Consider the following 27775-nt stretch of genomic DNA (forward strand, 5'->3'; position numbering starts at 1 on the left):
TCAAGAGAATATACCTTCGAAAAAAGAAAAAAAAATCTTCAAGAGAATATGGCTGCTTAGTATGTGGGTAAGAATTATGGAGTAAATTCCTATGTCACAAATATCGTTCTCGGGAATTTCTTGGCAAGGGAAAATCTTGGGATATATTACCATTCAAAAAAAAATCTCGGGATATGTTTTTTTTTTGGGTTTATGTCAGGAAAAAAAAAACGATAAAAATAAAATTATTTAAAAAGTATATAAATATATAAAATTTAATAAAAAATGTAAAATAAAAATATCAGGATAATATCGTGTGATAAAAATAAAAATAAAAATATTGCTATATGTTTAAAATCTTGGGATTATTTCAGGATTTTGTCATTTTATCAAAATGTCGCGATAAAAATGCGACATTTTGAAAATATCGGAGATATTTGCAGCATAGGTTAATTCCACCACCTGAATCCCGCTCATCCCTGAAAATGGAGTGAGTTCTGTTCCAGCTCTGAGCTGGGACAAAATTCCCGCACAAAAAATGTGGATAAGTTGGATCCAAATTCCCACTTCCTTAGTGCAACCAGTGGAAGAGTGGGGATCCAAGGGGTGAGTTTCACTCCTGCATTCTCATTTGAATACGGAAGTAGTCCCACTGCAACTCCTCTCCCCATGCATGCACACACCCACAAATGATCGTGAGATATTTAATCTGCATAACCTTTTGAGTTCCTGATTGTCTCTCTGTCCTCTGACCTCACATCTCTTCCACAGAAATATCAGCCGAATGCGTCAGACCCAAATCTCAGTGGGGCGTTTGCATCGGTTCTTTGGGAACTGAGCCTTCTATCCAAGCATTATCACCCAACCGTGTCATCCATGGCTTCAAGCATTTTGAGCATGAGCACTTCTCATAATCAGGTTTATCTCTCAACTGCCTCTCCTCAAGAAGCTTTTGCAGACTTATTGATTGAACGAGAGTCATTCAATCCATCTACCAACTATCCAACTTTGAATCATAAAAAGAAAAGAGGAAATATATCTTCTGTTTTGAATCCCAATCTTCGGGAAACAGAGAATCTGGCAGATGAAGACGAGGTGAAGAAGAGGCTTTCAGATCATTTCACTGTGCTCAAAGATATTGCAGAAAACGAAAGGTTGAGGGGAGAACTGAATCATACATTGTCATCAATAAGCATGTATGAAGAATACAAAAGGCAAAAGAAGAGAAAGGTAGAATGCTCAAGGATAGTAAAGAAGAAAGGGTTGAAAGTTAGGTCAAATGAAAGGGAAAGGAAAGATGGAACAGGGGAGTTGGCTGCGTCTTAAGGTCTTGCACAACCGATACCTGATACCTTCATTTTTGCTATGGATTTTGTAAGCAACACTGTACCCCTCTTACAAAAGAATCAAAGTGACAAGCCCCTTTAGAGATAGGGGCCTTTGGAACTGATTCATACCGATCTCACCCATGGCAGTTAACCAGTAGTGGAGGTCTAGTGTTATTTACAACCCAAAAAGGTTTTAGTGACTTGCGAATTTGCCATTTTTTGTTTAAGAGGTGTTGTTTCTATTGCTGTCACAGCTTCTGGTAGATATTTAATTTATCTTGCTCAGGGCCATGAATGAAATAACTGATTAGCCCTTCTTTATTTCTCTTGAATTGTTGTTTGAATTTATTCATTTGAAGATCAGTAGGCGTGAAAGCTGGGCTTTGAATTTAATCATTTGAAGATGAGTAGGGGTTGATTTTTTTTAAAACATAGTGGGGCCCACCAGCTCAAAGATCTATCCATTCATTTGATAGGCCTCAATGTAAATACGTCGTACCCCGAAAATCTTCTCCATTGGATGTTCCTACCTCTTCGATCAATAGAAATTTCGATATGGTGTAGTTTATCTATAGAGTAGAGGGTTACAGTCATTCAATGGAGCTAATTATTGGGGCACACTCTAGTAACATGAAGGCCCAACAACTGAATGGTTTGAGTCTTCGAACAATGTGGGCTTCATTGTATTTTTTGAAATTTCTAAAACTCATCTCTGAAATTTCCAAGCCCTAACCCGTTAAGGCCTTACGGCCAACTTATGCTCAATAAAGTTCCAACTGTAGTTAGCCTAACTCAATTGATCCTATATTACGTGACAAGAATCAGTAGATGAAATCAACCGTAGTATATATGCAACGAGGGGGCTTAATGTTGTTATGACCAAGGTTTAAAATTTCGGTTTCGATACCAGTTTCAGACCCATGAAACTCCGAAATTTTGGTCGAAATCTGGTACAAAAACCGAAACAATATTTTATTCAATATAAATTTTGGTCGAAATATTAAATTAATTTAAAAAAAAAGCAGATTTTTTGGGTCAAATTTCAGAAAAACCGAAATTTCGGCCGAAATAAATGACCGTTTCAGTTTTGATTGATTTCGGTGTCGGAATTTCGGATTTCGGTCGAAATTTAAAACCATGGTTATGACCTCCTTGATCAAATATATGGTTAATTATGAGTATACACAGTATATATCTGGCCCACCTCATCTAGGGGCATACATCATATAATGTATATTTTTAGAAAATTCACTGAGCCACTTTGTCCAGAGATCCAAACTGTTCATTGGTCGAGCCTCAACATAAATAGGCTATGTCCCAAAAATCATCTCCTTCGTATGACCACCCTAACTATCCAATTTAAATCAACAACACTATATATATAAATATTGATGAAATATAGTATCATTTTGGAGAGACGATTTTTTGGGCTAGGCTATTTTCTTTGGGTCGCAACAAATGAATGGTTTGGAGCTTGAATCAAAGTAAACTCTACCTTAACAGGGAGTGAATTTATCGTACAAGTGGGTGAATTTATCACTGTCCTAGAATTTCCCTCGATCTAATGCTTGTTCGGTTTTAACTTTTGCAAAGCCTCAAGCAGCAACACAGGAGAAGGGGCCCACCTTTCTAACAGAAACTTTAGGGGGTTTTCATATCTATCAGACCTTTCTAGATTTCTAGGTTTAGCTTCCTCTTCTTCCGGCCCTTATTAAATCCTAATCCCAAACACTAGTTTTTTTCTCTGGTATGTTCGGATTCCATCAACACAGTTTCGAATCAAATTTCTGCAGCTATGGTGGGGAGAAGGAAGCCGCTGATCCTTTCCTCTACGAAAAAACTTGTCGATTCTGTGCTCAACACTGCGAAAACAACTAGAGATAAAGATGGTGGTGAAGCGAATCAGGTATCCGAGTCTAATAACTCAACGCCTCTGACTCTGAAGGCAGGGATTCTTCGTTGTTCTGAAGCTCCGATCGGCGCTGAGGGTTTGAAGGACGTTTCGTTTGACGATTCTGCTCTTGTCGGGATTTCTGCGTCCGTCCTGAAAAGATTGTCTCTAACTTCTGGCTCTCTGGTAGGGTTTTTTCGATTTTGCTAGAATATATGTTTTTGCTTCTCTCTCTCTCTCTCTCTCTCTCTCTCTCTCTCTCTCTCTCATTAAATGGTGGAATGCCTATTTTTGCCTGCAAGTAGTTACCTTGTAGATTAGTGGTATTAGTAGTCAATAGGGAGGAGACAAACACTTGATTTACCTAGAATTTACCTTGTAGAATAGTGATAAGTAGTGTTCGGTTGCCAACCTCGTAGAGTAGTGGGACGGGGTGTCATTACCAATATAGACAGAGAAGAGAGGGAAGAGAGAGAACGAGAGAAAGAGAAAAACCATCAACTGAGCCAAATCCCACCTTTTTTGAGAAATTTGGCTTGGAAGGTATGAGGGGACATGGATGCCACGTCACCAGACACGTAATAATTACCTATTGAACTTGTCTGGTAGTCTCCAGGGATTTTGATGCTACATTGGCAACCAAACAAGAGATTTTACTGACGTGGCACCCAAATGCTAAGCAAAACCCTTAAACTATCATGGCTCTTGGGCATCCAAACACAGGTGTTTGAGTTCTTATCTTGATTATTTAGATTTTGAGGATTTCTGGTAAAGATGTTGTATGTGTAATTTTCGTTAATTCCTATGCATTTGGTTGGATACTGATGATTTGATTTAAAGCCCCTGGAAAATGATTCACACTTCAACTTGAATGATGTCTAACAGAAAACCTGATATGAGTAAAATATACAGAAGTATCTTAGACCTTTTTTGTCATATTGAATTATATTACAGGGAATAAATGAAACACAAAAGGAATCTAATTGGCCAGCGTGGCCAAGTGAGAGACGTTAGGAAGTGGCCATAGGAAAGGGAGTTAAATTGTTGTGTCATGTAGCATTGTTGGGCGGCAAAGCAAGAGGCTCTCCTTTATCTGGGTTGTTGAGTTGGAGTTATCTCCAACTCAACATTTATATCTTGTGGTGTTTATACCCTGATTAACCCATGGAAATCATCTCTTTCAACTGAAAACCCCCTAAATCAGCTGAGCGCAGCCCCCCCTTATCATCATCATCTTCTTCTTGTAAAACAGGTATCCAAGAGTTTCTGATCGTCCAATTGTTACTACGTAGAAATATCAGATATTGTGTTAACCTGAGTAAACTTCAGTGTGGATTTTTCGAATGTATTTAATGTTAATAATCTTATTTTTTTCAGTTCAAATATTTTCATTTTTTTACTTTTATGAAAATTGAAATTTTATTACATCTATAGCACATATTTTTATGGGATTTGCTAGGGACCATCGCAGAAGGCATTTCACGGACTGGCTGTTGCATGAGAGAGCAGCCACTTCAGATTAATTAAATGAATGAGACAAAATCTGAGCCTATGTGGCTGCTTTCTCATGCAACAGCCAGTCCGCGAAATGCCTTCTGCGATGATCCCTAGCAAATCCCTATTTTTATTATCTCTAATCATGCCCTCATAAAGCTATAGTGGGATTCAATTTTCAAAACATAATGTATTTTCTTAATCACTTTCATATCTTGCTTGTGGATGTTAAGAATGTGTTTTAAGTTGGAAATATTTTTATTCTCTTTTATACTTTTGAGTTTTTTTTTATCTTTATTAATATTTGTAATACATTCAACGATCTTACCTTTGAGAACCAATTTTATAACTTGATCTTCCTGGTTAAGATTTTACAATCAGATTCAATCTTCATAAATTCTTTTTCATTACTTGTCAAATTTCCATTAGAATGAGTTTAATTTTTGCATATCTTTTTTTTTTTGGAATGATTCAATCTTTCAATTTTTTATTTTTTATTTTTTTGCATATCTTTTTTAATTTCTTTTGCGAGTTGTGAAGTGTGAACCTCTTATTTTTCTCTTAAATTTAAATAAAATTTCATTTTTATTAATTTACAGAAGATGTCACCATTTATGTGACAAGTTCATGATTCATTGTTTGGATGCACTTACGGTTTTACAACTAGATTCGATTTTGATAACGTTTGAATACATTTTCTCTAATGGTCTATCAAGTTTCTTTCTTCGTGTTTGTGATATATGCACCCATTTGTCTACCAGTGACACTTTTTTAGTGGTTTGATGACTGACGATGTTCTTTTTGGGTGGGGGTGGGGGATGTTGATTTTTTCTTTTTCAAAATAATAGCAAACTTTATTAAAAGCAAAGAGGACCGAGATAGTCAAAATACAAAGAGGACAGAGCTATAGAAGAAGATTACAAAAGAAAGCTAAACTCAAGGCGGAAGCACATCATAGGGGACCAGAGAATCCCTGGAGACTCCATCTCTAGCGAGTCTATCCACCACCTTGTTAGCCGAACGCCGCACAGGCTTAAATTCAAAAGAGGTTGAATCAACGATTCCTCTCGTAATAGGTTGAATTATTATCGCGACACGATCATAAGTAGGGTAAAACTAACCTGTTTCACGACGGTCTAAACCCAGCTCACGTTCCCTATTGGTGGGTGAACAATCCAACACTTGGTGAATTCTGCTTCACAATGGCAGGAAGAGCCGACATTGAAGGATAAAAAAGCAACGTCGCTATGAACGCTTGGCTGCCACAAGCTAGTTATCCCTGTGGCAACTTTTTTGACACCTCTAGCTTCAAATTCCGAAGGTCTAAAGGATCGATAGGCCACGCTTTCACGGTTCATATTCGTACTGGAAGATCGCACCCAATCTGACATCTCATCAAACCATCTATCAAATCTCCAATGATGCTTTTGAAACCCCTTAAGCCAATGAATGACATTTAAGGAATCACCTTTTATGACTGCATTATTCATCCATCTCTTACCATCAACTTCAACCCCCGATAAACTGCACGCTCCTCTGCTTCAGTTGAGTCCTACACCCTATGGGACCCGCAAAGGCCCAAAGCACCTCCCCACTATCATTTCGCAAGACACCCCTAACACTAACTCGCCTTGGATTTCTCAAACTAGAGCCATCAAAGTTTAGTTTCAAGAAACCAGGAGCAGGGGGAGACCAATCTACTGCTACTTTTTGTTTGAACTCAACACTGCTACAAATATCCTTCCACCTTTCCCTTAAATCATAGGCAGATACAAATTTCGGAAGACAATCACCTTTCCCATAAATGATTGCTTGGGGGATGTTGATTTTTTTTTTTTTTTCGAAAATGGTAGCCAATATTATTAAGAAGCAAAGAAGACCAAGATCGTCAGTACAATGATGAGCGAAGACAGAGAAAAACAAAAAGGCAAATAAAAAACAACGATAAAGCCAATCAAAGGGGAAGAAAATCGTAGAGCGCTAAGGATTCCATGGGGACTCCAGATTTAGCAAGATGATCCGCCACCTCATTGGCAAAGCGACGTACATGCTTGGGGGATGTTGAAATTTATCAACCTTATTTATTATATATCTATTAATTTTATTGTTCTTGTTTTTGTTGTTCTAGAAATCAAGGTTCATGTGTAGGGTTTTAAGTTATTTTTCGTTGTGCTTATTCGTCATGGTCTTTAGAATTCTGCGACAATGAGCTGAAAATTTTATTTTTTCCCCTTTCTTTATAGGTGCTTGTCAAGAATGTTGAGACCAATGTAGGGAGAATTGGTCAGGTTGTTGTTTTAGACCCTCCAAATGCGGCGCTTCGAAAATGCACGAATCAGATCAAGCTACCTTTTTCTTGTTCTCCATTGGTGATGGCTGTTCTACCCTCTTGTACTTTCCCTCTGGAGGGCCATCTGACTTTGGATCAAGAAGCTGCATATCTATCTCCCTTTTTAGCGTATAATCTTGGGTTGCACATATCATGCCTGAAAATTCTTGTGCACGAGGGGAAAGATTCTTTGATGTGCTTGTTTGAAGTCAAAGAGCATGAGAAAGATGAGAAGCGTATTAGTGAATCTGCGGTCCAGGTTGAACTTCTCCCTTGGTCTCATTTGCCAAGATTTGCCTCACACTTGAGGGTTTCATTTGTGAAGATACCAGAATGTGGTATGCTTGAAACACTCAGGGGTGGTTCATTGATTGAAGCCGAAGATCGTCAAGAGATGATTGATTTGGCTTTGCATAATTACTTCAAAATTAGTCGTTATGTTGCAAGAGGTGATACCTTCTGCATTCACATACATTGGAATTGCAATTCAGACATGTGCATTTCTTGCAGCAAGAAGGCCTGTGAAAAATCCACTGATGTTATACACTTCAAGGTTTATTTATATGTTGTCTTTCCCCGTTTTCTTCGATAACATGGAATTAAGGGAATGTGTTATGTGATAGAAGTTCTTATTAGAAGGATGTTTTATTATCAGGTCATGGCAATGGAGCCATTAAACGAACCTATTCTTCGTGTCAATTGTAATGAAACCGCACTTGTGCTTGGCGGGAGTGTGGCTTCTGCTGTCCCACCTGATTTATTTATTGGTGATTCCAAAGATTTTGTGCCTTTACAAAGGGATGTAGTGAAGATTCTGGCAACCATTCTTACACCGTCCCTCTGTCCATCAGCACTTTCTTCAAAATTTAGGGTTTCTGTTCTATTATATGGCCGGGCAGGTGAATTCACTCATACTTTCAGTTTCGATAGATGCATAGCTTTTCTTAATGGCAGGATCATTGGCTGTTTGTTAAATTCTGCAATGTGTTCTTTTATTCAATGACATCCAATTTTCCTTGTTTGGTGATATATATATACACACACACATTTAAGCTTTTTACAGTTCTAGAATGTTTTGTGAGCTTGAGATGGTGTAGGAATTGCTTATGGAAATGATTGCCCCAATTCTTACAGGTTGTGGGAAACGGAGTGTTGTTAAATATGTTGCTCGTCGGCTTGGTCTGCATGTGGTTGAATATAGCTGTCATGATCTAATGTCATCCACGGAAAGAAAGGCTTCAGTTGCACTTGCACATGCCTTCAGCACAGCTAGTCGGTATTCTTCAATATTCTTGAACATTTTATATTGATTCTAGGCACATGTTATATTCATATTAATATTAATAGTTATTAATACCTAATAGCTAAGATCCCGATAGTTTCCCGAATTCCTATTTACACACTATTTCTGTTATATGAGCCCGCTTAGCTCAAAGATTAGAGCATAACATTTGTAATGCGATGATCATCGGTTCGATTCCAAAAGCTGCTGGCTTTCTCTATTTGTTCTATTTTCTTTATCATGATTGATAATCTTTCCTTGAGACCAAGGAATATTGAAAAGAAACCTCCCTTCTCTCCAAATGTCGGGTCACCTATTATGTTATGTCGTGGGACATCGATTCATCATTTTTAACATCTCTATTCAAAACCGAACATGGAACTTTGGTTTCATTCGGCTCCTTTATGGAATATAGATGGATTCCCAGATCTATGATGTAAACTTAACTAAAAAGAAAAAACAAAGAAAATGGAGTATCCGCTTCTTTCACATCAGCCAAAACTTTTATAGTTTCATCTTTCTGACAAGGTTGACCATCTATTGATACTATGTCTGATAGCCAATATGCAAGCAAGCATAGGGATTTGCTAGGGACCATTGCAGAAGGCATTTCACGGCTGGGCAGTTGCATGTGAGAGCAGCCACACAGTCTCACTTTTCAGCAGATTTTGTCTTGTTCATTTAATTTATCTGAGGTGGCTGCTATGTCAGTATATTTTATTAGTGGTATTAGTGGTAGAATATCGTTAGTGTATTTGTACTATGCTATGCAGTATAGTTTATATTATTATATTTAAATGTGAAATGTGGTGTATTTGTTTTGGACAAATATTTATATGAATTACTTGTGATATGTAGTATGTGTTGAATTATAAGACCCACGATAGGGGTGCAACTTGGGTTGGGTTCAACCCGAACCTGACAGGCTCAACCCGATTTTGCTCGGGTTGGGTTGGCATTTTCTCGGGTTGGGTTAGGGTTGAGGCCTTGGCAGCCTGACCCGACCCGAACCCGAACCCGTCCTCCCCGTCCTCTAATTTTATCATGATTTTCATAGGATTGTGTTTTTTTCTTGTATTTTTCTGATTGGCCTTAGATGAATCTGAACCCAACCCAACCTGACTGAACCCGAACCTGGACCCAACCCAACCCGATTTGGAGGTGGGTTGGGTTACGGTTGACCATCCTCAACCCGAGGCTGGGGTTGGGTTGGGTTGGGTTGGGTTAGGGTTGAGGGAGTGCTATCTTAGGTTGGGTTAGGGTTGGACCCAACCCTACCCGAGTTGCACCCCTAACCCACGACAACGCATGTCATTGGTGAAGATTTCTAAGTGTAGTATTATGGATGGTTGTCTTTCTTATGCGGTGGTTTGTATGCATGTATTTGTGTTTATTCTAGCATTTCCTAAAGTTTTATCTTCAAATTCTATCATTTGCTTATGTTTCTATACGTTTCCATGATACAGGATTTCCACTGAATTGGAAACATTTCTATTTATGTGTCGACCAAAATTGAAATTTAAAACCTTGGTCTTGAGCAAGGAAGCAGGATTTGTTCCCTGGATTGGGGAATCGCGATTCCCCAGTACGCGGATCCGATTCGGGAATCATTTCGAATCCCCGAAAATTGGGAATCGGTGTTCGGATTCGTCCGAACCCCAATTCCCACTTTATGGGAACCCCGATTCCCAATTTTTAGAACCGTGATTCCCGGGCGATTCCCCTCTATTCCCCGGTGAGTCCCTTACCAATCCCTGGCGAATCCCAACTCCCCAGCGACTCCCGGCGAATCTCCGACGAATCCCCGGCAAACCCACGATTCTTGTTCCCAACCATCCCTGGAGCCTTCAATTCCCGCTTTCGAATCCCGACTCGAATCCCACTTTCGATTCCCACCCTGGCAACCTTGGTCTTGAGTATCTTATGAGAAGAATGGGACTCGGTTCTAACTAGAGAAACAAGATGTCGAACTGTCTAACGCCGACATTGTGCTCGATGCTACTAAATGGATTACCCTAAGTTTTTTTTTTATAAATTATTCAGGGTCTTCGTCAAGGAGTCCCTTTTGTCTCCTTTCCTTTTCACTAGCATGGCTTAAGCTTTTGGTAAAATGATGGATATTGCTAGAAAGTTTTTAAATTTCCGTTTCGATTTCATTTTTGGTCGGCACGGAAACATTTCATTTTTGGTGCAAATCTTGTAAAATCACATAAACATATGGAAACATATGCAAATGTTGAAATTTTAAGATGCAACTTTGGGAAATGCTAGAATAAGCACAAATAAAACCTATCATGTAAGCAAGAAAGCCATTCACAATGGCTTAATCACATCGAATATCTGTTGACATACATTGTCGCACATGTTTGGAACAGTAAAGTCAATAAAGAAATACAATGTAATGAAGTATAAGAAAGTACAATGACGAATCTCCCCTCCAAGGATCCCTACTCTATGTCAATACGATGTAAATAGCTTTATATGATGTAAATCATAATATATTTTCATTTTTGCCGTTCTGGCCATCTCGGTCAAATTTTAGAAATTGCAGTCGACTTTTGGGAATTTCGGATGAAAATAATGACATGGAAGGAATTCATTGAGATTTCATTTCTGTGGGGATGGAAATGGAAACATTTCGGTCGTTTTGGGAAAATTTAAAACCATGATAGCAATTTCCCACCTTCAATATGCAAACAATACTCCTTTTTAGCATCCCGGATATTTGAAAGGTTAAAAATCTAAAACCTATGATTAGATGCTTTGAAGCTATATCTGGTCAAAGGGTGAGCTTTGCCAAGTCCATAGTTATGGGGTCCAATTGGAGAACTCTGAGATGGATGAATGAGCCAACATCTTGGTTGCAAGATAGCTTCCATCTTCAACACATACTTAGGAATTCCTCTCCTTATAGGTAGGCCAACAAAAAGCCTTTGGGACCCAATAATTGAGCATGCGGAAAGGAAACTCTCTCCATAGAAAAAAGTGTGATTTCTATTAGTCATATAATCACTCTAATCGAATATGTTTTGGGTAGGAGTCCTTGAAGAGCTAGAGCCCCACTGAAAGCATGGTTTTAAATTTCGGTCGAAATACCGAAATTTAAAATCGAACCGAAATTTAAAAAATTCGGCCGAAATTATTAGATTTTCACCAAATTTTTTTTCCACCGGAACAGAAACTGAGATTTCAATCCTTGACTGGGAGTTAATGTGTTTTGCTGGTTTGCGTGTCTAGACAAGATACTGACAGTCAACCACCTTCGATATAGATGTAAGACCATTACCAACCATTGGTCATTGTGTCTCGTTGATGCAACATCTATAGATCATCTCTTAGTACATTGCTATTTTAGGTGTGATCGCTGTTACTTTGACGTTGGTCTCTTCGGAGTCAATTGGGTTACCCTAGTCATATTACACTGATAATTTTGTGTCATGGAGTTACAGCCCTTGGTCTTCCAGAGGTTGGATTCTGTAGAACTTATTCGTTGTTGCCACTCTAAGGCTCGTATGAAATTAAAGAAACAGAAGAACTTTTTAATGGTGTATCAAAAGGCAGGCGTGATATTCAAAGACAAATCTTCTATCTAGTGGTTCAATGGACATCTAACCTTTCTATGTTTAGTGGGATTTCAGTGACTTTTTTCCACAGTCTTGAGAGGAGATTAGGCTGAGCAATGTTTGCGTGGAGGGACCTCATCCTAGATGGAACCCACCTCTTCCTGGGGGGTTCATTCTGAACGTCGACTGCTTAGTATTGGCAACCTTGGACCGCCCATCATTGGGGGGTTTTGAGGAATGCTACTAGAGATGTGCTCTAGGTGTTTTTGGCCATGTTGGGGAGAAAGACTAACGAGGAGAGATTCATTCTTCTCTGAAAGGGATTAGATTTGTTGATCTGTCTCAATCAAGGTTTTAAATTTTGGTTTCAGTTTCGGTCGGCACGAAAACGGAAATATTTCGGTTTCGGTGGAAATCTTGTAAAATCATGGAAATTTATGCTAATGATGAAATTTTAAGATGAAACTTTGGGGAAATGCTAGAATAAGCACAAATACATACTTAGAAACCATCACATAAGCACAAATAATACTTAAAAGCCCCATCTTTATCTTATCTAATATAAGTATATTGGCTTTAACAATTGCTTGGGTGTGAATTCTTCCCCAATTCAGGTTCGTTTCAGCTTACGCCCTATGGCACGGTTGGAGAGAGGTTTGTTGGGGTAGTGAGCCTAGAGATACCATCTCTCAAGAGTGGAGCCCTCCTGCCGTAAGCCTTTTCAAGCTTAATTTTGATGGTTCCTGTCTTGGGAACCCGGGCCATCTGGGATTGGAGGAATCCTTTGGAATGGTAGCCGATCGACTTTGTGGGTGTTCTCGGGCCTCATTAGGATTGTTGGATCCAATGAGGCAGAGGTGAGAACGGTACTCCAAGGTCTAAGGAAGTTGGATTCATCAATCTTAGACAAGGTGGTCGTAGAAGGCATTTCTCTAATGTGATTCGGTGGCTTAAAGGTCCTTCCCGACCAACATGGCAATTTGCGCATTATTTTGGTGAGATCTCAAATCGTATTGGTGGTTCTATTATTTCTTTTCATCGTGTTAAAAGGTCGGCAAATAGAGAGGCCGATAGTCTTGCTAGAGACGGTGTTGATAGGGCTTCTCTAGATTCGGGCCGTCGGAGCGGGACATCTTTGGGAAAAAACACTTGAATAACTTAGTTTTTCTAGAGGAGTCGTCATTTTCTATCAAGAATGCTATGTCATTTACAACCCCGGCGTATTTGGGATGCTTGAAGGCCCTGCTGACCCGAAGTGATTGTTTTGACTTCTTCCCTCCTTGAGGGTCATGTAAATGCTTTTGTAGTTCTTTCTTCTCCTTTTTTACTTCTGTATTGACCATCTCGGTCTTGGGGCTACCCCCCGCCCCTTTTTTTATTCTTTAATACAATCTGTCTTCATTCAAGAAAAAAACCATCACATAAGCAAGAAAGACATCCATAATGGCTTAATCAAATTGAACACTTAGTGAGATGCATTGTTGCACATGTCTGAACAGTAAACTCACTATAGAAGTAGAATGTAATGAAGTTTAAGAAAATACAATGATCAAGCTCCCCTTCAAGGACCCCAACTCTATGTCAATACCACATAGAGTTACCGGGAAAAGTGTGTTTCTTTGATTTGTAGTGTTTTTTTAATTTACAGCAGATTAGGGTCGGATTATTATTTTATTTTATTTTGAGAAAAAATTAGCGTTATACGATGAAATCATAACATCTTTACTTCTTTTTTTTGTCGGCCTGGCCATTCCGGTCGAATTTCGAGAATTTCGGTCGAAATTACAAAGAAATAATGACATGGAAGGAATTTATTGAGATTTCGTTTCGGTGAGGGTGACAACTAGAACAGATACGAGGGAGACTCCCTCAATCTTCTCAAACAGGTAAGGTATAGGACCAACTTCCCATAGAGATTCATGGATGTCATAGAGGAGATTATGGATCAGCTAGAAGGTCTTGCTTTTGTGATTTGGATGCGGGCTCACTTACTCGCCTGGGTGTTTGACAGAGAGACGATTTTACCATTTGGTCACATTCCTCATTGAGGGTTGGGATTTTTCTGCTTTGTTTCTTTTTTTTTCTTTTTCATTTTGCTTTTATCATTTTGCTATTAATGAATCACCCAGAAAAGAAAGAAGGGGACACCAACAACGCTGTTATTAACGAATGACTTGTGATAGTCATATCCGTTTCTCAAAAGCTTTCCCCTTCATTGCAATCGCTAGTTCCTCTGATCCCTAAATGGAATCAACCGATGTGTGACCCTGGATTCTGGGTCTTAGTTTAGGGAAAGACTTATCAAACTTGCTTCATTTTTTAGGATTGATAACTATACCATCAGACGTGCTTCAATCTCGCTCAACATCCTCTTTCTAGGCGGGTTTAGCTGATGAGCCTTAAAATCAACAAATGAAGCTTAAGCAAAGAGACCTAACAGACCATAATGGAATACAACAACTCAAATAGCCGCCGTTTGGCGTGACTTTGGGCCGCCGAGGCTGCTACCAGAGATAGCCCAAAATAGGGAGAGTACTCCGGATATCATGGGAGATATTTTGAGTACTCCGCCGGCCAATGAGCTAGCTTCACCCTGATTGCTTAAGGCTTAATACAGTCATGTTGGATCTCCTATTCGCACTGCTACCATGAAGAGAAAGACTGATTGCGACAGCTCAACTGGATGAGACATCTCTTATCTACAGAACTGTGCCAAAGTGTGCCTGCATTGTTAGTACAGTTGATTTACCAGTTCCAGGAAGAGATATTTATTGAATAGAAAGAATGAAACCCGTACTGGCTTACTCCGGTTCGGTACGGGACCATATCGGGCTTAGGGATTTGTTTCCTACTCCGGACGGCGCCCTATCGGTTTAGTCTTTTCGTTCGGTCCCTCACTCGAGGGCCCTCACTTCACTACTAGAAGGAATACTCCTTTAGGAGGTTTTTGTTACATTAGTTGTAAATAAAAAGAAGTTTCTTTCGCAAGCATTCATTAATAAATTTTACGCCATTCAAAAGAAGTTTCTTTTCTGCGGCTTAATGGATGTGGCAGGTTAGTCACATCTGTCGTTGCTGAGATTTAAGTAAAAAAAGAATTTTACATTTGAAACGCTGCCTCAATACTTGCTAATTTCTGATCAATAATTCAACATAAAAATTTATTGATCTTGATGATCATTCATATAACTTTTTTGCTGTCAGATTCTGACATTTTCTTTACTAATTTTCATTACACGCCCTTATATGCAGCTCTTTAATATGTCACTAGGGGAAGTTGGGAGATCATTCATGTTTCATCCAATATTCCAATGTGCTATTGGGTTTATGTTTTACACTTATCCATTTGGGCCCTCATGCTATGATATTTTTTTGTCGTATTATTAATTTCTGTGTTGATGTTTGATTTTGGAACAGATACTCACCATCGATACTTCTCCTCCGCCATTTTGATGTGTTCGGGAATTTATCATCTAATGAGGGTTCACCATTTGATCAAATGGGCATTATGTCTGAAATTGCATCTGTTATTAGGGAGTTTACTGAGCCAGTTTCTGATGATGAAGATGGCTATTATCCTGGGGAAAAAGCAAATAGTGGTTTTGTAAGATATATTTGCTGACCTGTTTCATTATTCCAGCTTAAATATGTCTCTAGGCTTATTAAAGATGGTGTGATATTTACTCTGACATTCATCCAATTCAGTACGTAGTAAAGGCTGAAAGGATGAGCATGCACCCGATACTGCTAGTTGCTGCTGCCGACAGTTCTGAAGGTCTCCCACCATCTATCCGACGTTGCTTTAGCCATGAAATAAGTATGGGCCCTTTAAATGAAGCCCAGAGGTTTGAAATGCTGTCCCAGTCACTGCAAAAAGTTTTAAAAGTCGCTACTCATGTAAGTGAATGGAATGTATTCTCACAAGTTTCATTGATTATCTTTGTCTTGGTAATGATACATGTTTCTTCTGCTCTTGCCGATAACTTTAATGGGTCATATAATTGTATCTTGCAGATAGATATTGAGGTGATTCTAAAGGAAATAGTGGGACAGACATCTGGGTTTATGCCTAGGGATATACATGCATTAATTGCTGATACTGGGGCAAATTTTTTGCCTCCACTCAGTAATGAACGTGATCAAGTCGACTCCAGAGACTCCAATCAGAACCGTGCTGTTACATTTAAGCCTTCGGAGGATCGTAACTCCCGTGAATATGTAGCTCAGAATTTGAGAAAAGAAGACTTGGTTAAAGCTTTAGAGCGGTCAAAGAAAAGGAATGCTTCTGCACTGGGTACTCCAAAAGTAAGATAGTTGAATCAAATTTGGTAAAAATTTAGCTCCATTTCTTAATATTCTAGTTGTTGCAATCTCAAATGTCACCATTTAATATGGGATGAGTTGCAGGTTAATTTTTCATTTTAACCCTTTGTAGAAGTTTTAAATTGCATATGAATGGAGAGTATTAGTTCGCCATGCAGAAAATTCCTTGCTGTATGTAGAGGGGATGTTTGAGTTTGGAAATGCTATGCCTTAGGTGCCTAATGTGAAATGGGAAGATGTTGGTGGGCTTGAGGATGTGAAGAAGTCGATTCTGGACACTGTTCAGGTATTTCTATCTTTAGCTTGGATCTTTGCATAAGTGATGATCATTTGGATCTGTGTTTGCCTCATTGAATGTAGTGATATATTAAGTATATGCCTTTTGACTTGGAGACCTGGATATCTACTTTTGGATATTTTCATATTTCCCTATTTGGTTGTAAAGGGGTCATTTCTCAAAGTTATTTTTTTTCATTTTTCATGAAGACAGAATACGAGTACCTTCTTTGCTATAGGTTTTGGGTTATTTTTTTACATTTATTATGAACAGAGACAGAGTAGAGTAGGAGTACCTTTTTTGCTATAGGTTTTAGCAAAACAGTTAGAGTTGAATGACTATTATATTACTATTTTTTACAACATTTACAGCAGCTGTTGTGCTGTTGAAGCATCTTTGAAAACTTTCTGTTGTAATATTGTAGACTCGAAGTATTTCTTACAAGTGTCTGTAGTAAATCTATAGCACTGGAAACACTTGCCTTTCCTTTGTGATGGATATTATGCATATTTCCATGGCTTGAGACTATATGTTAATAGTTGCTGAGGCTTCTATATTTGATTTCAGTTATCTGTCTTAGTGTTATGTTCCATGTATCGTTCTGGTTAAAACCTGACACTCAAAGTCTAAACTATGAATTAGTTCTGATAAAGTTACTCCTGGTGTCTGATATCTATTGATTGAATGATGTCTGCAGCTACCTCTCCTGCATAAAGATTTATTTTCGTCTGGGTTGCGTAAGCGCTCGGGTGTTCTTCTATATGGTCCTCCTGGGACTGGGAAGGTAAATTCAGCCACAGATGTATGATAGAAACTCAAAAGAGCTGGACTGTTCCTGGTTGTCTATACCACATAGATTCTTTTTCCTAAATGGGCCAAGTACTCGGGTCGGACATTTTCATATTCCGAAAGTCCAAATCGGGTGTGACGTTCCTTGATTTCATTTTTTTCCTTCTACTGTGTGAATTGCAAATAAAGTTACATTTTATATGGGTTTGCAGTTCTTCACATCTGAATCAAAATCTTTTACATCTAAAATAAATCGTTAAATATATATAACACAAATTTCTCATTCTGCAATCTATTAGAACTTTATTATTATATGAAGGTATTATATCTTTAAATTGAATAAAATATACTGCCAAATTTATGGGTCATTTTTTGTGGGTGGCTGAGTGTGGCACTTTGTACCCGTATTAGGATCCTACACTCGTACATGTACCTATGCAACATAGCTCGTAGCTCCGAGTATCCTGCCTGCCCAGCATGCTCTTATTATATTTCAACAAAATTATACCCTCCGTTACCCAATTTATGTTCTTGTTGTCAATCTTCAGACATTATTGGCAAAGGCTGTTGCAACCGAATGTTCGTTAAATTTCCTCAGTGTAAAGGGACCAGAGTTGATCAATATGTATATAGGTGAATCAGAAAAGAATGTTCGAGACATTTTCGAGAAGGTATATTATCTTGCAAAGGGACATTTTCAATATATATATATATATATATATATATATATACAGAGAGAGAGAGAGAGAGAGAGAGAGAGAGAGAGAGAGAGAGAGAGAGAGAGAGAGAGAGAGAACATTTCCTACACACTTGTGTAGGTAAGTTACCTACACACTACCTTAAAATACAGTGGGGGCCCGCATTGTTTGGGTGATCCAAACAATTCATTTGAATGGTCCTCACATAGATAGGGTGTCCACAAAAAATCAGATCCATAGGATCATCCTAACCATTCAAACTATGGAGGCAAAAAATGGACTAATTTGTGAAGGTTTTTATACACGTCCATTTTACCTCCACAAATCGTAGGGTTGGGATGATCCTATGGATCTGATTTTTTGTGGACACCCTATCTATGTGAGGACCATTCAAATGAATTGTTTGGATCACCCAAACAATGTGGGCCCCCACTGTATTTTAAGGTAGTGTGTAGGTAACTTACCTACACAAGTGTGTAGAAAATGTTCTCTCTCTCTCTCTCTCTCTCTCTCTCTCTCTCTCTCTCTATATATATATATATATATATATATATATATATATATATATATATATATATATATATATATATATATATATATATAGGAAGAGAACTGCTTTGGTGTTGAAATCGGGTTTTGCATCCACAGAATTGTGATACCATATCTTTCATTTTCTGTAGGCCAGATCAGCACGGCCATGTGTTATTTTCTTTGATGAGCTGGATTCTCTTGCTCCTGCTCGGGGAGCCTCCGGAGACTCGGGGGGTGTTATGGACAGAGTGGTTTCTCAGGTGAGAATGCTTTTGCTTTTGAAAAATATGTTGCAATGCTCACTCTAAACCTTCCTTGTCATTCCTACTTTAGTATTATAATCTGCTGTCATCTGTAATTTGATTGGCGTTTGCGATCCATTTTTCTAGATGCTTGCAGAGATTGATGGCTTGAACGATTCGACTCAGGTTTTTCTTTATGCTTTGATGGTTTTTTATCCTATTTGTATCTCCTTTAGCTTGTTTATTTTTAGGATGGCGGCAACCTCTGGTATCATGTTCATTGGTATTTTACTTTTCTAATCTAATTATGCCCAATGTTTTCTGCATTCTTCAGGATTTGTTCATTATAGGAGCAAGCAACAGGCCAGATCTTATTGATACAGCTCTTCTGCGCCCCGGTCGATTTGACAAGCTATTATATGTTGGAGTAAACTCTGATCCATCTTATAGGGAGCGGTTAGTTCTACTTTGGTATTGCACGTCAATCCATTTGATCAAGATTTTAATGTTACAGTTTTTCTTAATATTTCCTCCTTTTTTGCAGGGTTCTTGCTGCACTTACTCGAAAATTCAAACTGCATGAAAATGTAACTCTGTTTTCAATAGCTAAGAAATGTCCCCCAAACTTCACCGGTGCAGACATGTATGCGTTATGTGCGGATGCTTGGTTTCATGCTGCAAAACGCCAGGTCATTATCTTTATTTTATTCAACTGAATATTCTACAATTTCTACAATCTCATAATCTTAAACGAACATGGCCTTAATCTCTTGGAGTACTCCATAATCTTATGCAGTTTGATTGATGACACCTGGCTTATGAAAACATTCAAATGATATAGACACGGGTTGAATATCATCCATAATGTTCAGGTCTCAAGTTTTGCGAGGGTTTGAATTTGACATCATGGTTTCAGGCCCACCTTAATCATCAAACAAAAATCACTTACATGAATATTTTCATGCAGTGTCTTATAAATACAACACATGTCATTGATAGTTGAGAAATTCCAATATTTCTTTTTCTCCATATTCGTAAAGAGGCATGTCTTGGTGGACTCCATTGCTGGGGGGCGGGGGGGGGGGGGGGGGGGGGGGGCGCATGTCGGGATATCTATCTAGGGGTAATCTATGCCCTGTTCTTTTTAAAAAGTGACTGTTTATTGATAAGGAAACCATTATACAATGAAAGGGGACGAGTCATCCCCCACTAAGATTATATCGCGACCCCTGCAGCGAAAAACGCCTACCTTGCAGCCCCACCAGTGCACACAATCCTCCTTATCTACCCCATTTTTTTGCAAGCATGTCGGCTCATTAATTTGCAGACCACTTCATGTGAATGAATTCTGACCGAGTAATCGATGATAGATCTAGGATTTCTGATATGATATCGGCCGACTTCCTGGGGCCAGGAGACTTTTTGGAAGCCACAGCAACATGATTGCCGAATCCCCTTCAGCAATTAGGGGCCCCGCCATCGAAAAGTTATGCCATCTCATGCCCCACAGGAGGGCTCTCGCTTCCACCTCGTTAGAGTCATACACCCCAATCGGTCATGTGAAGAAGATAATGCGACCACTACTATTACGAAAGAGTCTGCCAATACCCGCTTGCCCTGACTAGCTCAAACTCAACTACCCAGTAACAGATAGGGGTAGCAGCATATCGTACTTTAGAACTACCATCAAAATTAAACTTCACTCACCCAAATGGGAGTGGATGCCACCTCAGGTGGTCGTCATCCCTTTTTCATTAGCAACCGTGCTCCAGTTTCATAGAATCTCCCCCATGGTATAATGTGATAATATGTTAGCCCTATAAGAGAATATCAATCCTAATTTCTGTTATAAGCCTCCCAATTTCTCATTAGCAACCGTGCTCAATTTCATAGAATCACCCCCCCCCCCCCCCGCCCCCCCCCCCCCCCCCCCCCCGAAAAAAAAAAAAAAAAAGGAAAAAAAGAAAGACATGATATAATGTGATAATATGTTAGCCGTATGAGAGAATATCAATCCTAATTTCCGTTATAAGCCTCTCAATTCCTTATTTCTCATTATCAACCGTGTTCAATTTCATAGAATTATAACCCCCTCCCCCCCACACACACAAAAGACATGGTATAATGTGTATGTTAGCCGTATGAGACAATATCAATCCTAACTTTCGTTGCAAACCTCCCAAAGTTTCTCTATTTATCTTAAAAAATGCGGTTGTTCCTTTCTTTCCATAGATGCCAAATCAAAGCAAAAGGAGTACCGGAGTCTCATTCAAGGTTTTAAATTTCAGTTTCTGTTTCTGTTTCATCGATACGGAAACGGAAATGTTTCAATTTCAGTTGAAAATTTTGGTAGAAATCGTGTAAAATTAAGGAAACATATGGAAATATAATGAAAATGATAGAATTTAAAGATGAAAGAAATACTAGAATGAGTACCAATACACACTTAGAAACCATCTTATAAGCATAACAATAATCCATAATCACTTAAAAACATCGAACACCAAAAAAAATGCTTAAGAGCAATGTAAAATAAAACATTGAACACCAAATGATATTTCATTGTCGCGCATGTCTAACAATTTAGTACTTTCCAAATTTCTCTTGTAATTCATATAAATATTTTTACATAATACATACGCCGCATTTTGCATACAATTCATATAAATATAATTATATGATACATACTAATATAGTATATCACTATTAAACTTACGATTTTGGTTTATGCATTTTCGGTAGTTTCGGTTTCCGTTTCAATGGGGATGGAAACGGAAACATTTCGATTGTTTCGTGAAGGTTTCGGTGGGGATGGAAACATAAACATTTCGATCGTTTCGTGTCGGTTTCAGTGGATTTAAAACCATGGCTCTAATATAGAATTATCTTCTTGATGGATCTATTGATGTGATGCTAGGCTCGATCGGGAATTTTACCGAACACCGGAAGGGCACTATTCATAAGGGACCTAAGCACCGAGCTTTGATACTAAAATGATTTGAATCCATGACAGCCGAGAGAGAGAGAGAGAGAGAGAGAGAGAGAGAGAGAGAGAGAGAGAGAGTGATCAAGATCAAGGAAATATAGAGATAGAAAGGAGAGCGGTTTATAAACCCGGCTGAGAAGGGTGAGAAACGTGACAGTTTACATCCCAACAAGAGAGAGAGAGAGAGAGAGAGAGAGAGAGAGAGAGAGAGAGAGAGAGAGAGAGACTTCAAATCTTTATTAATTCCATTCCATAGCCTTTTTGAAAAATGCCAGGACGCTACATGTATGATAAGAAAATAAACAGAACTAGAAAGTTCTAAACCCTTAACAAAAAACTAAGTCGTTGAACTAAAATACCATCTAATGACTTTATGACTTAAACATGACGCTACATATATAATAAGAAAATAAAGAGAACTAGAAAGTTCTAAAACCCTAAACGAAAAACTAAGTCTTTGGACTAAAATACCCTCTAATGACTTTATGACTTAAAATTTTCGTAATACATATGTGTGCCATATTTAAAACAGTCATAACTCAAAGAACATAAGTGATTTTGGTGGGAAAAGACCGTCATACCCCTCCTATAACTTAAAGGACTTAAAAACACGTAAAAATTAGAATATGTGCCGAAGGATGGTCCCCATCATACCATTCAAGAAAAACAGGGATGGTCCCCATCCTACTCACCCTCTTGAAAAGATTCGACCCCGTCGAATATAATTACTGAAATGACCAATGAGAGTTTGTCGACTTTGTTCCTTGTACAATCCGCAAATGGTTTGCCCTTCCACCGGACTAGGTATTTCCAACGCATAAGAAGTTTTGCCCGGTTGTGTTGTAAGATTGAAGTAATGTGATCCCAAAGTCCACATTCGTTGTACTTGTATTGTGACAATTTAGGAAGAAAAAATTCCTATTCTTCTAGTTCCTTAGATTTGTAGATGCTCGTGCAGAACCGATGAAGTTAGTAATTGTCCGGGAGGGATCCAAATACTACGATCCATGACTTTGTTGGAGTGATATGAAGCTGTTGTTGATTAAGCCGAATGACTTTCCTCCTCCAAGTTTGTTGGATGACGGTTGTTGCCCTCGAGGTAACTTTTGATGGAACCAACTCTGAAGGATGACTATCACTTTTTGAATCCTTAAATAATATGTTCGTCACTTGATACTGAGTGCTTCCTACGCTATCAATCCTTGCACACAAGCCTGGATCTGGATGGCTAAAGTAACTTGCCTCTTATACACTTGCTTGGCCATGTACATTCGCCAAATTTTCTGGAACTTCAAGAAAGCAGATAATTTTATCGCAAGAGCTTTGGATTTCTTTCAAATCATTCGAGCTCGTAGTATTTTGCATTCCTAAAAAGTTTTCATAGCAAACTTTTCCCAAAAATAGATCTCTCATGTCACCAACAAATAACAACTAGTTTTCCCATTATGCATCGTTTCTTCTTCAATGTCAGCCACCACTCCAAGGCAAAGTTGTCCTGTTAATATAAATAATTTGATGTTAATATAAATAATTTGGTCATCTCTAGGATTATGCTGCCATAATTATTTCTCTAGCGCTTATACCCAATCAAGACATCCTTGTTCACTAACTCTAAAATCTTGGTATTTCTCTAATCCTCGGATCCATGAGTTGGGATCTTCTCGTCATATTCATGCTATCCCATGTAGCCATTCGAACCTAGGCTTTGATACCAAACTGATGTGATCCTAGGATCTATCGGGAATTTTATCAAACAGCTGAAGGGCGTTGGGCGCTAGATGAACTTACCTAATGCATTTAATTAAAGGGTGACTCAAACTGGAGTTTTATGGAATACTTGGGGAGCTGAAAATGAATGAACCCTATAAGGTACCTAATCACTGAGCTTTGATACCAAAATGATGTGAAACCATGACAGCCAAGAGAAAGAGAGAGAAAGGAAATAGGGAATCAAGATCAAGAAAAGAGAATGAGATCAAGACGAGAGATCAAGATCAAGGATAAGAGGTTTATAAACCCAACCAGGAAGGATGAGAAAAGTGGTGGGAGAAAAGAGAAGGAGAAGATAAAGAAAGAGAGAAAGATGAGCTTACGGATAGAGAACTAACCTAATATGAAGCATCACACTTCAAAAGGCATTACATCCACAGAAGAGAGAGAGAGAGAGAGAGAGAGAGAGAGAGAGAGAGAGAGACTTCAAATCTTTATTCATTCCATTCCATAGCCTTTTTGAAAAGTGCCATGAGGCTACATATATATATAAGAAAAAAAGAGAACTAAAATGTTCTAAAACCCGACACAGAAGCTCAAGACTTTGGACTAAAATACCCTAATGGTGCCCTCAAATGACTATGACTTTAAGTTTTCGTAATACATATGCGGGCCCTATTAAAGCAGTCATCACTCAAAGAACATAAGTGATTTTGACGGGAATAGATCGGCATACCCCTCCTATAACTTAAAGGACTTCAAAACACCAAAACACACATAAAAATTAGAATATGGGCCCAAGGATGATCCCCATCAACAAATAATTTTACCTAGTATGTTTTTTTTTTACTTTTAAAGTATATTAATACCATATTCACTTACATTGATAGTGTGTGTATGCTGCTTATAATTCTAGTATCATGGTGAATCGTTTATCATTGTATATCTTGAACAATTGCATTGTGTTATTCCAATACTGCAGCTATTTTTGCAGGTTTCATGCCAGCATTCAGATTCTTCATCTCACGACGAACAGCCTTCAGTTGTTGTGACAATTGATGATTTTATGAAGGTATGATTTATTGGCTTTTAAGGAAGTTTTTATTCTAACTCTCTCTGTCTCTCTCAATGATAAGGAAATTCTCTTTCTTACCATAATGTTCTTGTGGGGAAATTTGGGTAGAGGGCTGGCAACGTTTTATGTTTATGTGGAAAATTAAAGAAATCAAGAAGAGAATCAAGGAGTAGAAAAAGAGTTTTGGTTGAAGAAAAAGGAATCTTGGAACAAATGATTTTAATTCATGTCTTTCTTGCATGTAAAAGTTTCTAGTTTGAAATGTTTTGAGGAAGTTGAGATCAGTGAAGTGGTCTTCTTATTTAGAAGGATAAAGTGTTTAGCCTCAATAACTTTCTGTGGATTTTTATGAAGACAATAAGGAACTTTTCTTTAATAAAGAAGGACTTTTGGGGAATTTTCAAATAGAGACCACTATACTAAGGAACCAAATACCAATTCTGTCATCCTAATTCTGAAGGAAAATTATAGAAAGATGCACATGAAGGGCATTTGGGCTGGGACAACTCCTCCCTGCACGGCCATGTGTTCTGTCAGACTGCTGATAGTGCATGTGGTGCCAAGGAGTGCTTTACCCAGCCCTGGCATCTTCCTTGGTGTCCTACTAGCACTCCTATTCCAAAAAAGGAGGGAATGATTAAGGTTTAAAATTTTTCATTCCAATGCTTTTCCATTCTTTATATGACAATAGCCAAACCAGTGTTTCAAAACTCATCGAATTGGGCCGAAACTCATCCCGAGTCAACATGGTTTAGGGTGGACTGCTTTTTCAAGTTGAGAGCTTCGGATGTTTTTTAGTATTCTTCCTATTTAGGTGATTATTTCTTCCTAAAAGAATGTTTTTCCTTTGATAATATTGAAGGAGCGTAATTAAGAAAGTAATCATTTAAAAAAAAATGAAAACTATGTCTTATCTTTTTCTAAAATCTTTATATTAAATATACATCTATATAGCACATGCGAAACTATAAAATTCCTAAAACTTGTAATTCTATATAGTTGCGAAGTTTTTTCCCCCTTGCTCAGTAATCTTTACCTATATTAACCCTTCCTCCGTATTCCTATTTCAATCCTACTCTATCAATGTACTTATTTGCTTCCAATATGGCTTCCTATATACTTCATGTTGACTTTTAATTATGCTTCCCACACATCTTCTCTTTACTTCCTTTAGAAGTTTTCGCTTCCCCGCATTTTCTCTTTTCTAAACACCCGACTTCCCTCTTTCACTTCCCGCACTCACTTCCCACTGTCGCAAGTATCATTGTAACTTTAGTCTTACCATTAGATGGGACCTAACACATGTGTCATCAAGCTCAGCTTTGATTGATAGGACTCTGCAAAACCCAGTCCCGTATGAGTGTTGGCATAGCGAAGATCTGAAGGCCTGTTTGGTATGTCTGGTATCGAGGGTTCTAATGAGGCCAAGTTGAGCACTCTTTTTTTTTTGTGGCCTTCACATATTCTTTTGAGTGCTTTTGGAAAGTTGTGGGCCATATGTCATAGCTTGGTGTAGTAGAGGTTTTTTCACATCGTGGGCTGGATCTTAGATTTATGTTTTTTTGTCAGCAGCGGGATCTTAGATTTAGGTAGAGGGGCTGATATTTCTTTCTCGCATATTTTTTGTATGTGTGGCAATCTCTTCCCTGTCTGAAATTTTCTTTTTCTAGTGAAATTCTTTATTTATTATGAAATAAAAGAAGAAAACAAAAATTGATATTCATACCTATTCCTATGTCAGTTGCCGTTGTGGCTGTAAAACTAACTTCCCTTGGTGGGAAAGCATTTGAATATTAAAGAAATGAAGGGGCCTATTGTTTATGTCTTGAATGTTTTGTTAATGCATTTAGCTGCTTGACAGGTATTGGGAGAATTATCGCCATCTCTATCGATGGCTGAACTGAGGAAGTACGAGATGTTGCGAGATCAATTTGAAGGAGCTTCGAGGTGAGTTTGTATAGAACCATATCTATCATAATTGGATATTCATGAAATGCTTCCATATTTTTCTTTTTAAAGTGACTCAGAGGGTTCCTAGCATGATTTTTTATTGCGCCTCAGATACTCCACAAGGTTCTGAAACCAATCCTCCATTTTACGAACAGTTATCAATGAATGTGAACTTTCTTGTGGCGCTATGCCATTGCCTTTTTATTTTTTGTGCTCGTTATTTTGGTTACTCTATTGATGTCTGAATGGCACTACACGTGCACACACTTGCTCACTAAATTGATTATCTACATAGGACTATTTTTCATGCTAGGTAATGTCATTGCCATTCTATTCCTATGTCACAAATATCAAATATCATTCTCAGAAATTTCTCGGCAAGGGAAAATCTCGGTATATATATTTTTATTTTTTTTCGGGTTTATATTGGGAAAGAAATGATAAAAATAAAATTATTTTAAAATATAAAAATATATAAAATAAAGGGAAATGATTTCTGCGCTCAAGTGTTTTGATAAACATGCGCTCCACTTGTTTGTCGTGTAGTATTTTAAGGGATGTCAAAAGGATATTACGGTTCTCAAAAAGCTCTTAAAGCCCTTTAAATACTACACGACAAACAAGTGAGCGCATGTTTATCAAAACATTGGAGCGCTGAAATCATTTCCCAAAATAAAATATTTTTTTAATGTCAGGGATATTATTGCAATATTTTATGGTAAAAAAAATGAAAATATTGCTATATTTTTAAAATCTCGAGATCATTTCAGGATCGTCCTTTTATCAAATTGACGCTATAAAAACACGATATTTTGAAAATATCAGAGATATTTGTGACAGTAATCTATTCTAGTTTTTTAATGGTTCTGTATTGTGCAGATGACTGAGTTCTGGCTCATGCATATGGTGAGCCAACACGAGATAGAAAGTAGGCTTCGGCGATCCCTGCCGTTCTAACTCTCCTGTCTTCAAGCCAAGCTGCCCTTGTATGCTACGTTATGGCATAATTATTTTTTATTATTGATGTCGATGCTCAGCAACATTAGCACCCTATTTCGATCGGCAATAAAGGAGGTAAGCTATTCCTGATGATTTTACTTTTGGCGAATAATTCTATAGCATCATGATTAATATTTTGTGTGATATAACCAATTACTCCAAAAGCTTAAACTGTTAGAGTTGGTGTTATTTAATCATTTATACTTGATACGAGTAGTTTTGCCCCATCCAGAGATCAAACCTTGTAGATGATTGTCTTTTGTCCAACCCTAGTTCGTAAAGGTTTTTGTATATAGATTTTTGTAACTGTGCTGTGAAACCATAAATTG

General features: G+C 38.1%; 2 protein-coding genes across 3 annotated transcripts in view; both read left to right on the top strand.

Moving 5' to 3' along the window:
- The window catches only part of LOC143884667 (binding protein), a 56719-nt gene extending 55091 nt beyond the window's left edge, over positions 1–1628 (top strand). The window contains exon 14 of the mRNA XM_077388347.1: positions 751–1628. Within this exon, the coding sequence (XP_077244462.1) occupies positions 751–1305 (555 nt within the window). The 3' untranslated portion in view covers positions 1306–1628. The remainder of the gene's footprint in view (positions 1–750) is intronic.
- A 1284-nt stretch (positions 1629–2912) lies between these two features.
- Positions 2913–27654, top strand: PEX6 (peroxin 6). 2 transcript variants are annotated; one of them, XM_077388348.1, is made up of 17 exons: positions 2920–3384; positions 6936–7574; positions 7677–7920; positions 8156–8297; positions 15284–15470; positions 15572–15763; positions 15881–16171; positions 16404–16475; positions 17164–17250; positions 17804–17926; positions 18634–18744; positions 18874–18912; positions 19061–19182; positions 19271–19415; positions 24417–24494; positions 26359–26444; positions 27327–27654. In XM_077388348.1, exons 1-17 carry the CDS (start codon positions 3103–3105, stop codon positions 27328–27330), a joined length of 2844 nt encoding a protein of 947 aa, XP_077244463.1. In that variant the 5' UTR covers positions 2920–3102; the 3' UTR covers positions 27331–27654. The 2 variants fall into 2 exon arrangements, 1 of the variants encoding a protein (XP_077244463.1); XR_013253034.1 differs by lacking the exons at positions 19271–19415; positions 24417–24494; positions 26359–26444; positions 27327–27654 and having other exon boundaries at positions 2913–3384; positions 18639–18744; positions 19061–19159.
- The last annotated feature ends 121 nt before the right edge of the window (positions 27655–27775 follow it).

This window comes from Tasmannia lanceolata, unplaced genomic scaffold, assembly GCF_043159265.1.
Source record: "Tasmannia lanceolata isolate RefF3 unplaced genomic scaffold, GAP_Taslan_0.1 ptg000008l, whole genome shotgun sequence".
NCBI classification, from domain to species: domain Eukaryota; kingdom Viridiplantae; phylum Streptophyta; class Magnoliopsida; order Canellales; family Winteraceae; genus Tasmannia; species Tasmannia lanceolata.